Genomic DNA, 14733 nt, shown 5'->3' with positions numbered 1-14733 from the left:
AAATGAAACTCCAAAGAAGAAAATCCACATGAAATTAGAGATTTAACATCTTTTTTGGAAGACAGTAATGACAGCATGAATTAGCTGCAGTTCTCTGCTTCCAGGGCACACTGTTACTTGTGTGTATACGTTTTATGGGTGACATGGTGGACAATTAGCTCTTAGGATCCTTACTTGCTCTGACTACTGGTTAAGAAAAAGACTAGGACAAGTTTCTTAACTATGAATCTGGAAAGGCTAACTGGTAGAGCTTATTCATAATCTGTTTGTACTGCTTTTAATTCTGAAAGCTGCATAATAAAAATTTTTAATTGAAATAATACTTTTCAATTAATTAGTACATGACACAAATAGATAAAAATATTGGAATTTAAGTCTTTTCATAATTTAAAATCCACAACATAGTACAGTAGCAAGTAGCATTCCAATGAAAAAATTATTAAAGTTGAGAATACTTACATCTAAAAATTTTCTCATTTTTTCTAACTGCTTTTCCAGTGCTTGGTTTTGTTGTCTTAAATCCATTAGTTCAGCATTTTTTTCCTGTTCCAGTTCTATAAATCTACTGACTTGTTCTTCAACATCTATTTCTAGAGCTTTCACTTGTTTTTGAAGGTCATCACGCACTTTCTCAGCTTGACACTGTACCTCTAGTTTTTCCTTCATCAGTTTTTCTGTCTCCTGTAGTAATTCTGTTCATGAATGCAAAAATATACTACATTAAGTCACAATTAATGATGTTGTGATAGGGAAATCACTCATAACTGTGTTCATATTTTAACTTCATGAAATTAAGGGGCTGAGTTTTATTTCAAAAACAGGTAAAAAAGGAAAATACTCATGTGAAAATATCAAAATAACATATTCTTATATAAGTAAGCAAGCTAGTATCAATAAAATCATACAGAATTAACAAAAAGAATTATGTCCTATCACTAAAAACAGTATTTTTGTGAAAAGAACACAGCAAATGACCCCCTCAAAGTCCACTTTCACTACAAGGAAACAAGCAAAATCTAACCAAATTCAAAGCACAGAAATAACTCACCTCAGGCAAAAATCAATCCATTCAAAACCTGTAAAGTCATTTTTATATGCATACACAACACACACGAAAATCAAGTACTGTCAATCTTTAACCAAGGTCAGTAAGAGTTACAGAAAAGAAATATAACCAGAATCAGAGTTTCCTGTTAGTCTTACTCCTTATTTGATCCACATTCCTGAGTTAGTCTTACATGTTCACATGTATGTGTATCAAGGGAAAATTGACAAGTATGAGAGGCAGTGTGGTGCTTAAGCGCAAAGACTGTGGGTTAACGTCCTAACTCGACCACTTGTGATATTTAATATGATGTCCTTCAATTTCCCTGTATGTCAAATGGGAACTAGTAACAGTACTGATCTCTGAGTTATTTCCCCACAATAAGTTAATATATATCAAATAAGTTAATACATCAATGTGTGAAAAACAGTGCCTAGACTATGGTAAGCACTACATATAAGTGTTAGCTATTATTATTATTAATCATACAATAATAAACTTTATATAGCAAAGTAAAACAATTCTCTAATGAAGAAAATGGAATGAATATAACTCCAGAGTCTTTACACTAACTGGTCTGTCAACACTGTACTCAGGATTAGGAATCTACAGAAAGCAGCTTTCCTTTTAAAACAACCAAAAAGTAATCAACCAGAAAGTCTCTTCACTAAATTTCACTGATCCTGTTGATACCACCATCTTATACACTGCTTTAGAAAAGAGTACTGTGAAAAGTCACAGGTTGTAAGAACTTAATATACTCATTAAAGAAAAAAAGTGTTTTAATTCATATTATATTGCCTACCACTATTTCATCCATTTTCTTGACAAACATGAAATAGTCTTAAGCTCTGTGGGAATAATACGATGATGGTCACTATGAATCTCAGTTTTTAATTCCAAATTTTTATTGTAAAAGTCTTTTTGTTGTTAAAGAGAAAAACGTGTAAGTATGAACATAGCAGCAAAATTAGATATATGTTAGTTGACTGAAAAATCCAAGGGTCACCCAATGGCCATGCAACTGTGTAAACACACCTGCTCCAGGCGCTGCATCGACTGCAGCATCTACTAGTCCTATTAGGAAAAAACACACACACACACAACAAAACATGGTGATTTACATGTCAGCTATTTCCTAAAACAGAGTAATACATACACACACACAGAAAACAACTAGGAATAAAAGCTGAACATACTGTCTGGTTACATTTTGAGACGTAGCCATATTCCTTGAATATTTTACATGCATGATACACATACTTTGCACATGAAAAATGCCAACCCTAAACCCGTGTTAAACAAATTTGAGTAACCAGAAAAGCTTCACCATATTATAAGAATGTATGTTGTATCTCTAAATTGATAAAATTTAATTAGTAAAACTACACATTTATAATTCTAACTGCATGTATAACATAAAGGTTAAAGTGAAAGTCACTCAGTCGTGTCTGACTCTGCGACCCCATGGACTATACAGTCCATGGAGTTCTCCAGGCCAGAATACTGGAGTGGGTAGCCGTCCCTTCTCCAGGGGATCTTCCCAATCCAGGAATCAAACTGGGGTCTCCTGCATTACAGGCAGATTCTTTACCAACTGCACTACCAGGGGAGTCATAATATAAAGGTGAAAGGATATGACTAAAAGGATTTAAAGTTCCATTGTTACAAAGACTGACACCTATTTTTTAAACCACTAATTACCTAATTTCTCACTTAAGAAAAGATTAGAGGTTATCTGTAAACTTATTTATTCTTTGAACTCCTGCTTATATTCAACTAAACGTCAGCCTGCTTCTAACAGCCTTTTCAATCTATTACCTTGCAGGCTGAAATCCACCCCGTCTGCTCACTATTAGTGCATGATCAAGTGCTCTTAGCTAGTTAATCCAGGCATACATTTTGCTGCCTTTCTGCAATTGAAAGAACTAAATCTCATACAACTTAGAAAAAAAATCCCGCTTCATTATATCCAGCTTTCTCTTTAGGCAGAGGTTTGAGGAGAAACAAAGAATTATCTTCCCTGTTAATATATGCCAAAGAAAAAAAAAAAACCAAACCTGATTTCACATGGTTGGCTGATAAGACAATTACCAGTAAGGTAGATTTTCTTATTATTTTTCAATCCTTATATAAAACATAAATAATGGCACTGAAAGGGGAAAAAGAAGTCATCCTGAACTTTTAAGGAATGTTTCATATAAAGTCGAGAAATACGTACGTTGTTCAACAGGGCCTGCCCCTGCTTTCATAGCCTCCTTCTGCCTCGACAGTAATTCTCTTTCTTCTTGGATCTGCTGTTGCTCTGCTTCTAGTTCTTGTAATCTATTACCTGCACATAACAACTCCTGCTCAAGACGATCTATTATATCAGTTTTCTCCTGAATTTGCCTTTCAAAAAGTGTTTTCTCATCTGCATAGCCATCAATGACACCTATAAAATAAAATTAACAAGGAATGCAATTATTTCAAATTTCACTATTATATATTTATATAAATAAAAAAGGTGTACTGTCAGCAAATTTTAAATCATTTCAGCCTATTAAAAATCTTAAATCAATTTGCTGCTGCTGACAGTAGCACCTATAATATGTTCAATACAGTCTTATTAGCCATGGTGTTTAAATACGAAATTTCTCTGAATTTTCTATTACTTGTTAAGCTAATTTATCTCATCATGTTGGTGTAACATATTTTTTTAAACAGACAGGTTCCTGGAAAGCTTAATATAAATCAAACGCCTGTGAACTGAATTACATTTTAAATATACTAGAGAAAGTTAATACTTTAAGTGATTCTAGAAGCCTAACACCCACAATAGCATGGTACGATATAAATAGCATGGGGTTTCAGAGGCTTAAAGCCTGGAATCAGCATTTAAAGGTGACTTTGAACAATTTATTAGTATCTCTGTTCCAGTTCCCTCATCTTTAAATGAAAAGAGCTGTCTTAGGATGGAGGGATTATGGTAGCAACTCACTATCATCCACTTTTTTATTTTCTAAAATTTTAAATACTTTCATATAATTCTATTAAGTACTTTCATAATTAAAAACTATATAGATAAATAGTTTTAAAAGCTGCTTAGAGGAATTTTGAAGACAAGCTAAAACTATTTTTCAATGGTCATTTGAAATTAAAAGTATATAAATTCCGGTTAAGTGTTAAAAGAAAAAAAAGTAAAAGCAGATTGCTGGTTTCCAAACTTGGCTTGCACCCAAATCTCTCTTTAGACTTGAACTGTCTCCACCCTCAGCAGCCCGCGGCAGGCACTCACCCTCGGCCTTGCTGAGCTCCACGGCCAGCTGCTCCCGGGCCCTGGACTCCTCTTGGAGGCGCTCTCGCAGCTCTTCTTGGCACCTAAGGGACTCCGTCACTTCTTGTTTCTGTCTGAACGACTCACGCATCAGTTCTGTCTGTGTCACTTTTGCATGTTCCAGCTAAACAAAGAGGGAAAGTATACATGAAGGAAGACAAAGTGTTAAGAATACCAGTGCCGTTTCTCATTAAAACTTAAAAAAAATTTTTTAATGAAAATACACTGTTGAACTGTAGTCATTTAATATTTCCAGTGCATGCTAATATTAGTAGATAGTGCAATTCAGTAGGTAGATTAGCTGTGTACAACAGATGTACACAGCGATGTATTCTAACTTTACTGAACAGAAAAAATTGCTTCTCACTGCCAGCACCTGCTTTCTCTGTTTTTACTGAAACAACTATAACAGGGAAAACTGAGCTCAAATATTTCTAGTACTTAATATTAACATTATAAAATTAAAAAACATTTACCACAGCATTTTAAAATTTACCATAGAAAATAGATTTTAGAGTTATTAAAAAAGGCTTTTGGTGGTAACTTTTTTTTTCTTTTTCTTTTTTATAAAAATATGGACCGCTTCACAAATTTGCATGTCATCCTTGCGCAGGGGCCATGCTAATCTTCTCTGTATTGTTCCAATTTTAGTATATGTGCTGCTGAAGCGAGCACTTGGTGGTAACTTTTTGTTGTTGGATAAATCAGTATCTATCTGAACTATTCTTGTTTTAAATATCATTCATAACTTATTACTTGAAAATAATATTAACATACATTTAAGAGTCATAATGGAAAATTAAACACATTTTAATCACAAAATATTTTCTAAAATATCTCTAGTAATATGCTGTTACCTCAACAAAGATAAAAATTCATGTATATATATTTTTACTTCTGACTGGCAAAAGATTATTTTCCTTTAATGTGGATAACCAGTACATATTAATTTTTAATATTAAAAAGTGACCATAAAATATGAACTATTTATATACAGCATGCTTCTGAACTTATAGTCAGAGTCAATATGTTAAAAATCAATCAACTGCTTCCACATGTAATTTTTTTCTGTACATTGTAAAATGGCTGCCTGGTAAATATATGAATCTCTAAGAGTTCACAACTAGAACTAATGAGGATACGAGTTTTTTCCTTCTTCAAATTTACTATACAAATATAATACACTTACAACAAAATAGATACTTCCTTTAGAAAAAATTTTAAAGCTTACTTCTACGTTCTATTTCTTGACAAGGTATAAAATTTCATTAAGATGTGTTTAAATATTACTGTAAAACCACAAGAAATATTAGTAACTTCAATTTTACAAAGCAGAACAAAAAAGTTGGCAGGGACTAAAATACAGTAGATCTAGCAAACAAATTTCATTTATTATAGCAGACAGCACCAATACCTTATTGGAATAGAGACTCCTTCAAATATTTATGTAAACATTTTAAATGTTAAAAAATCTCTCCTATCCAGGTAAAGTACAGTTTATTCCTAATATTTATACAATACCTATACCTAATTATGTGAAATACATAAAAATATCATATTCAATATTTTCAAATAATTTTAAAACTACATTAAAAGTACTTATAAACAATTAGTAAATATTATGTCACTTTAACATATAAAAGATTCAGGGGAGGTAATGAAACTATTCTGAAAGCATCTGAAATATAAGGTAGTATATGGTTAAAGCCATGAAAGTCATTAAAAGGGCTGAATAACTTGTAGTAAATCATTCACAACATTTAAAAGTCAAATGAACCTGAAAGACTAACTATGCTAAATACCCTTAACACTGTTAATAACATACATTTCACATAAAAAGTAGAAAAAGGTATTTTCTCACAGGATTAGTAGGCATATTAAATATAAGTTCCTTAGGCAGTTAGCAAAGAAACTGAAATTAGAATCCAGGCTTTCTTTTTTCTTTTCTGGAACTACAGCCAATATGCCAAACAACTGGCTCAATGACAATTCACGTAGCTATTTCAGGTAAGAGAATGCCTATTCCCTCAAATACAGCCAGCCTGCTTTTACTAAGGACCGGCATCATAAACACAGAAGTAAGATTCTTAAGGACAAGCAGGGTCTTTTTAAATAGCTTGTCTGGCATGACAGAACTGAAATATTATCTCATTCAGCTTTATGGAACTAAACACATAGCCAAGTTGGGGCTTGAGGATGAAATTTTGCCCTTCAATACATTAATCATTACAGGATGAATGAACCAAACAACAGGAAAACAAGATTCTATTCCATTTACCCTTACCAAAGACATTTAAAGTTCATTTCTCATTATAGCTTTTTTCACTAAATATATAAAAAACTGAAAGCATAAAACTATAAAAAACCAAATTTTTATACTTACTGAATAAGGAGGGGTAGGCAGGGAAATTTTAGAAATAAGCTTTAATATGTGCCCATTTCTTTTATGAATAATATGAAAAATAGAAGTATTAATAATTACTGAGTTATTTTCATCCAAATGTTCACACAGAGGAAAAGGATGTGGTAAAGGTACACGGGATTCAACCTCATAAATGTCTTCATCTTGTTCTTCCAACCACGAGTCACTAAGTTTCACAGTTGCCAAATAGGTCTTGTAAGAATCCATTCTAGCAGTTGTAGCTGCTAATTTTCCTCATTTGCTTTACCAGTTTTCCACTACACTAAAAAGTTCTGTTTACTTTATAAAGATATACCATAGCAGTATGAAAACTTTTCTTTAGCACTATCAAATAAACATAAAAATTAATTCATACAACAACAAAAGGAAAAAAAAACCCACAAATAAGAAAAACTAGGTCCCCACCAGTCTTCAGCAAAACAAAACAAAGAAACCAGAACAAAACAAAAAGACAAAACTAAAAACAAGTAAACATGTTTTTAATTAGAATAATGATTAAAATGTTGAAGAATGAAAGAATGAAAATATAAATATTGAATTAGCTAAGCAATAAAACTGCTTTCGCTATCAAATATGTCTGTGGAAGTAAAAGCCTTCCCAGTAAAACCTGGCAGGGAAAGTCAAGTTTGAAGTCTCCATAGAAGCAGTCTTAAGAAACGTAGTTGCAACATTATTTCCCTTGTTCTTGCTGCTTCACTCAATGCTCTTCCGAACTGAGGTATTCAAATAGCCTCACATGCTGAGCCAAAGTATTCTAGTCAGTGTCCCCTGAGGAAAGGTCAGAACAGAGGGTGTGGTTTAATGTCTGTACCTATAGGTACACTGACAGGTGGAATCTGAATTAACACGCCCAAATAAAAGCCTGCCTAACAGGATCCAAGTTCCACGTCAGAGCTCTGAAAAGGATATTTAGATAAGTTTATAATGCTTCTAAGATAAGCTAGTGTTTTTCCATTCCATTAAAAAATGGTTTAATTTAAAAATGTAAAATCAAGGAGGTCTGAATCCACATTATCAATCAGTTCTTCAACTATACCCAATAACTGTAACTCTTTCTGGAAAACTAAGTATTTCCTCTTGATATTTCCTTAAAATAATACTCATTCTTTTGAGTAGTCATTAAAGCTAAATATAGACGGTTTGGTTATAACCTATTTCTACACTGAATTATTTACAGAGTAGTTGTTAAGGAAAAAAAAAAAAACCCTCTTTTTAAAAGCTGCATTGTATAATTTACAATAGCTGATAACTACACCACTTAAGCTACACTCTGAACTCTGACTAAGACTTAACAGCACAAGTTGTATATAATGGCCCTCTGGTAGCTTCAGAAACCTCGACAATAGTGAATAAGCCAGTTACTCAGAATTTTTAAAGCTGAACAACATGAAAGTTGTTTTAAATAAATGAAAAAACTTTCACTGTGGTGACTTTTCTCTACCCAGTAACTAAATATCCTTAACTCACAAAAACCTTATCTGCTATGGGAAAAACCCACACTAAACCAAGCTTACCAACAAAAACCCATTTTTATAGCTACTTTCACTACACAAAATATCTTCAGAGGAGTCAATATCCAAGCCCTTCAGTCGGTTAATATTTAGGGCAGGGAAAATGAGATTTTCTACAGAAAGCTCAGAATCTATAGTGATATGGTTTGGGATGGGGGAGGAGTACTGCTGCCTAGAATTCCAGACGAGGCAATGACAAATTCCTATTTATTATGATTTCTTATATGAGGGCTCCAGTTAGTTTTGAGAAGACACCTTAACATCTGTACCAGAGGGAGATACAGCCCGACAACTGATGCAGCTGAATCTGACTTTCTTGGGGCTTCAGCAGTTACAAAATCACCAATATCCTAGATTTTCAGCTTTATGAACTGGCTGGACCCTTGCTCGGCATTTCAAACACCTCTCAAAATACTCTTTCTCAGCTCCTTCTGCAAATTACAGTTTACTTTGATAATCTGGTGCCCAACTTCTCTTTATTTGAAGAAAAAAAAAAAAAAACCCTGAAAGTAAGACATATCCTTTTATAAAAAGAAATATTTAGGTCAAGGGAAGAACTAACTACAAAGAAAAAAGAGAAAAACTAGGAGGAAAAAAAAAACCTCAAAAAAGCAGCAGATTAAGATGACTCAGAATGGGGCAAACGGCCCTCACAACAAGAGTACATTAACTGATGGCATGATTCATGTTCAGAAAGGTGACCCTGAATTAAAATAATTCAAATAACAGTATGTTTGTAAGAGAGTGCAAAACAGCTCTCCCCCAAACAGCATATTAACAGATGGTATATTACATATATTGATGTTCAGATAGGTGACTTGAATTGGAATAATTCAAACAATATATTCTTTTTCTTGAAATTTTAGAAAGCACAAAACACCCTTTGCAATCAAAAACAGTTAAAATAATTTCAATTTTTAAGAGGCCACCCTTTTAATTTTCTAGACTAGCTCATCATTCCCTGGTTTCAGGTAATTAAGATTTGCAATATATGTTTGAAGGCTATTAATCTGTGGAACAGAGTTATGTTTAGCTTTACTTTAATTGTACAATGTCAAGTCATTTAACTTTTTTCCCCAGAAATATTTCCCTCAACTTGTAAAACACTTCTGTTGCTCTCTTTTGTATTTATTTTATTTTTCTAAGCTCTTTAAGAGATACTAAATCCTGGCTACAATACCCTGACAGAGCCCTGACTGATGCTTATAAAATGCACAAGAGGAGCAACACCTAACAGCAAATGTATTTCAACACTTTAGTATAGCTTATGTTTAAAATGTAACAAAATGGTTCGTTTTTTTGTCATAACAAAATGACAAAACAAAATCTTAACATTACTACTGTTTCATCCTCAGAAAAAGGCTCCTTTTTAGAAAAAATATAGAAATATGTACCTTAAGTTCCATCATTCTAAAAAATTATTATTTATAAGTTCATGAGAGTTACCTATAATAAAAATCTTTCTTTGGTAGTAAATTTCTCATTCATTGTTTTCTTCTAACACCTAAAGGAATCTCTTGGTAAATAATCTCCTCCGGCTCTAAACTACTTCTGGATTCTAGAAAACTTTAATTGCTAAAAGACTATTTCCCACAGAACAGACTGATTCCTATTTGTACTTGATCCAAAAATCAAGAATCTGAAACCACACTCTCACAGATAACTTTTCTGCAGAACCACAGACTACTAAATAAAGACAAGGTTAAATACATTAACTTTCTAAGGGCTTGAGAGTAACCTCTGAGCACTTTTACTCCTAGTCCAACAACAGCTATCCCAACCTGGGACATCCCCGGTGGTCCAGCGGTTAAGACTCCATGATCCCAGCTGTTTTTTCTTTTTTTTTGATCCCAGTTTTTTAAGGAATCTCCACACTGTTCTCCATAGTGGCTGTACTAGTTTGCATTCCCACCAACAATGTAAGAGGGTTCCCTTTTCTCCACACCCTCTCCAGCATTTATTGCTTGTAGACTTTTGGATAGCAGCCATCCTGACTGGTGTGTAGTGGTACCTCATTGTGGTTTTGATTTGCATTTCTCTGATAATGAGTGATGTTGAGCATCTTTTCATGTGTTTGTTAGCCATCTGTATGTCTTCTTTGGAGAAATGTCTGTTTAGATCTTTGGCCCATTTTTTGATTGGGTCATTTATTTTTCTGGAATTGAGCTGCAGGAGTAGCTTGTATGTTTCTGAGATTAATCCTTTGTCTGTTGCTTCATTTGCTATTATTTTCTCCCATTCTGAAGGCTGTCTTTTCACCTTACTTATAGTTTCCTTTGCTGTGCAAAAGCTTTTAAGTTTCATTAGGTCCCATTTGTTTAGTTTTGCTTTTATTTCCAATATTCTGGGAGGTGAGTCATAGAGGATCCTGCTGTGATTTATGTCGGAGAGTGTTTTGCCTATGTTCTCCTCTAGGAGTTTTCTAGTTTCTGGTCTTACATTTAGATCTTTAATCCATTTTGAGTTTATTTTTGTGTATGGTGTTAGAAAGTGTTCTAGTTTCATTCTTTTACAAGTGGTTGACTAGTTTTCCCAGCACCACTTGTTAAAGAGGTTGTCTTTTTCCCATTGTATATTCTTGCCTCCTTTGTCGAAGATAAGGCGTCCATAGGTACGTGGATTTATCTCTGGGCTTTCTATTTTGTTCCACTGATCTATATTCCTGTCTTTGTGCTAGTACCATACTGTCTTAATGACTGCGGCTTTGTACTAGAGCCTGAAGTCAGGCAGGTTGATTCCTCCAGTTCCATTCTTCTTTCTCAAGATTGCTTTGGCTCTTCGAGTGTGGAGATTCCTTAAAAAACTGGAAATAGAACTGCCATATGACCCAGCAACCCCACTCCTGGGCATACACACCAAGGAAACTAGATCTGAAAGAGACACGTGCACCCCAATGTTTATTGCAGCACTGTTTATAATAGCCAGGACATGGAAGCAACCTAGATGCCCATCAGCAGACGAATGGATTAAGAAAGCTGTGGTACATATACACAATGGAATATTACTCAGCCATTAGAAAGAATACATTCGAATCAGTTCTAATGAGATGGATGAAACTGGAGCCCATTATACAGAGTGAAGTAAGCCAGAAAGATAAACACCAGTACAGTATACTAACGCATATATATGGAATTTAAAAAGATGGTAATGATAACCCTGTATGCAGAACAGAAAAAGAGACACAGATGCTCAGAACAGACTTTGGGACTCTGTGGGAGAAAGCAAGGGTGGGATGATCTGAAGAGACTAGCATTGAAACATGGATATTTATCAAGTGTGAAACAGATCCCCAGCCCAGGTTGGATGCATGAGACAAGTGCTCAGGGCTGGTGCACTGGGAAGACCCAGAGGGATGGGATGGAGAGGGAGGTGGGAGCGGGGATCAGGATGGGGAACACATGTAAATCCATGGCTGATTCATGTCAATGTATGGTAAAAACCACTACAATATTGTAAAGCAATTAGCCTCCAACTAATAAAAATAAATGAAAAAAAAAAAAATAAAATAAAACTCAAATCTCTAAAAAAAAAAGACTGAGTGACCCCAAAGCAGAGGGCACTGGTTCAATCCTGGTCATGGAACTAAGACCCCACACGCTGCACAGCATGGCCAAAAAACCAAAACCAAACCAAGACTGACTTTAACACAAATGATTAAAAACCAAAAACAAAATTATCCTAACCAACAGGAACTATAATAGGTTGAATACAATCCTGAATATATGTATGGTAGCCTGTCTCGGCAAAAGAGAAGTGAAATCCATCACGGAAAATATATCATTACATGGATTTGGACATACCATGGGGCAAATCACTTGTGAAATCTAATACATAAAGCAAAACATTCCTCACAGATACTATGAAATCAGACTATAAAGGTAGACATCCTGATACTTCATAAGGAAAATGATTACTTATTATTTTATTAAAGCAAGATACATCTATGGAAACTAAGTGAAAGTGAAAATGTTAGTTGCTCAGATATATCCAACTCTTTCCAACTCCATGGACTGTAGCCTGCCAGCTTCCTGTCGATGGGATCCTCCAGGCAAGAACACTGGAGTGGGTTGCCATGCCCTCCTCCAGGGGATCTTCAAACCCAGGGACTGAACCCAGGTCTCCCACACTGCGGGCAGATTCTTCACTGTCTGAGCCACCTGGGAAGCCCATGGAACCTAAAGCAGTCTCCAAACTTAAAGCTAAGTATAAGGCTTAATTACGATTTTCCAGTAAAGTTATATAACATAAAACCAAGCCAGTTTTTAAAAAAAAGGAAAGAAAGGACCTTGAATATTTGAAAATATTTACTTATACGTTCGGGCGTTTTCATTGAAACTCCTCCCCAACACCAAACAAAGGCCCACAATCCCAGACAATAACTCTCTCGCCATCTTAAACGCAGTTTAATCCCTCTGACCCAAAGGCCACATGTTCCCCTTGTGTCCTGGATTCCACCTTCTCCCACCCCAATGATCTGGCTTCACAAGGCCCATTCCCTCCAACCCGCATATTCTACTTTTCCATGGCTACTCAACATAAACATCTGAACTTTAAAAAAGTATCCTGCCCCTTTCAACTGTTTTGTTTTCTTCACAGCCAGATGTCAAGAAATTGCTGTCTCTATTTCTCCAGCTCCATTTCTGTAACTGTCTGAACTGTGAATTCCTCCTCTATCAACTCCACAAAACTGTTCTCATGAAGGTCACTGATGACACTTATACTGAAATATCCAATGGACACTAAATTCTCAGCATTCATTACCTTTCCATGGTATCTGACAGTTATGGAAAATCACTCCTCATCTGGCTTTTAAGACACTATTCTCTAAAAACAAAAAAAGACATTATCCTCTTGATTTTCCTTGCTCCTTCTCTCAATCTCTTTTGTAGATTGATATACCTTTATTCCCTTTTAAATCTCAGCACTCTACCAGTACAAAAATTTAGTTCTCTACACTTTTCAAAACCATAATTTTATATGTCTTTAAAAGTGATGCCAACTTCTAATCTAGTCTCCCAAACTCTAGACTCTAGAGAGTATCTTTTCCCTCTATGCACTCTAAAACTGCACTCATTATTCATTTCTTTTATATCCCCCAACTCAGTAAATGAAATATACCAATAACTGAGCTGGTCAAGGATCTACGTGTGGTTTCTTTCCTCTTCCATTCCTTATCCCCTACATCCAAAGTCACCCCAATTTCTATCAAATTCAATTTCCTACAAGTTTTAAAATCACTTCCCTCTTGCCCTAACTTGATTTCTACCCTTTTCACTTGGAATATTTTAACTAAGAGTCTCCTGTTTCTGCACATTCAGCATCTCTCCTCATTCTTTTTCTGCCCATCTATCCACCACATTGCTACCAGAGGAAATCCCCATAAGACACAAATCTGAGAGTATTTTTCTACCAAAAATATCTCAGTGATTCCCCACACTTTTCAGCATAAACTTAAAACTTTTCAACTCAGCCCTCAAGGGACACTGTGCTGACTGCTACAATCCTCTACTCTCTGCTCCCCACATCCCATCCTGGATGTTCTTAACACAAAACGACCCACTATCCTCAAACACATCATGCTGGCTTATGTCAACATGCTATGCCCTCTGACACAAATTTCCTTCTTGACCTACCCACTTAGTTTCCACTAGTAAGTCTTTTCCTTAAAAGACTCCTTTTCCCTTGAATTACGATTTCACCTTCATTACTTCATGCAAAGATGGGCTCAATAAAGGACAGAAATGGTAGGGACCTGACAGAAGTAGGAGATATTAAGAAGAGGTGGCAAGAATATACAGAAGAACTATACAAAAAAGATCTTCACACCCCAGATAATCATGATGGTGTGATCACTTGAGTCAGACATCCTGGAATGTGAAGTCAAGTGGGCCTTAGGAAGCATCACTATGAACAAAGCTAGTGGAGGTGACGGAATTCCAGGTGAGCTATTTCAAATCCTGAAAGATGGTGCTGCGAAAGTGCTGTACTCAATATGTCAGCAAATTTGGAAAACTCAGCAGTGGCCACAGGACTGGAAAAGGTCCGTTTTCATCCCAATCCCAAAGAAAGGCAATGCCAAAGAATGCTCAAACTACTGCACAATTGCACTCATATTACACGCTAGTAAAGTAATGCTAAAAATTCTCCAAACCAGGCTTCAGTAATACATGAACCGTGAACTTCCAGATGTTCAAGCTGATTTTAGAAAAGGCAGAGGAACCAGAGATCAAATTGCCAACATTCGCTGGATCACTGAAAAAGCAATAGAGTTCCAGAAAAACATCTATTTCTGCTTTACTGACTATGCCAAAGCCTTTGACTGTGTGGAACACAACAAACTGTGGAAAATTCTGAAAGAGATGGGCATACCAGACCACCTGTCCTGCCCCTTGAGAAACCTATATGCAGGTCAGGAAGCAACAGTTAGAACTGGACATGG

At 35.2% G+C, this 14733-nt stretch overlaps 1 protein-coding gene and 1 non-coding gene across 10 annotated transcripts in view; both read right to left on the bottom strand.

Annotated features, from left to right (window-relative positions):
* AKAP9 (A-kinase anchoring protein 9) overlaps positions 1-14733 on the bottom strand; it is a 164533-nt gene that overhangs the window by 36435 nt on the left and 113365 nt on the right. For 5 of the 9 annotated variants that reach the window (XM_043872888.1, XM_043872890.1, XM_043872894.1 and 2 more), the window contains 4 exons: positions 4323-4485; positions 3267-3479; positions 2084-2122; positions 460-692 (listed from right to left, as the gene is read on the bottom strand). In XM_043872888.1, the coding sequence (XP_043728823.1) occupies positions 460-692; positions 2084-2122; positions 3267-3479; positions 4323-4485 (648 nt within the window). Of the gene's footprint in view, positions 1-459; positions 693-2083; positions 2123-3266; positions 3480-4322; positions 4486-6744; positions 7112-14733 lie in introns of those variants that run through there. The other 4 variants (XM_043872891.1, XM_043872892.1, XM_043872895.1 and 1 more) reach the window with 2 other exon arrangements.
* LOC122674927 lies at positions 4930-5036 on the bottom strand. Its single transcript, XR_006335091.1, has one exon. It is a non-coding gene; the product is annotated as a U6 spliceosomal RNA (small nuclear RNA).

Source organism: Cervus elaphus, chromosome 18, assembly GCF_910594005.1.
Source record: "Cervus elaphus chromosome 18, mCerEla1.1, whole genome shotgun sequence".
Taxonomy (NCBI): Eukaryota; Metazoa; Chordata; class Mammalia; order Artiodactyla; family Cervidae; genus Cervus; species Cervus elaphus.
The sequence above is the reverse complement of the archived record's forward strand: the minus strand, read 5'-3'. Positions and strand labels throughout refer to the sequence as shown.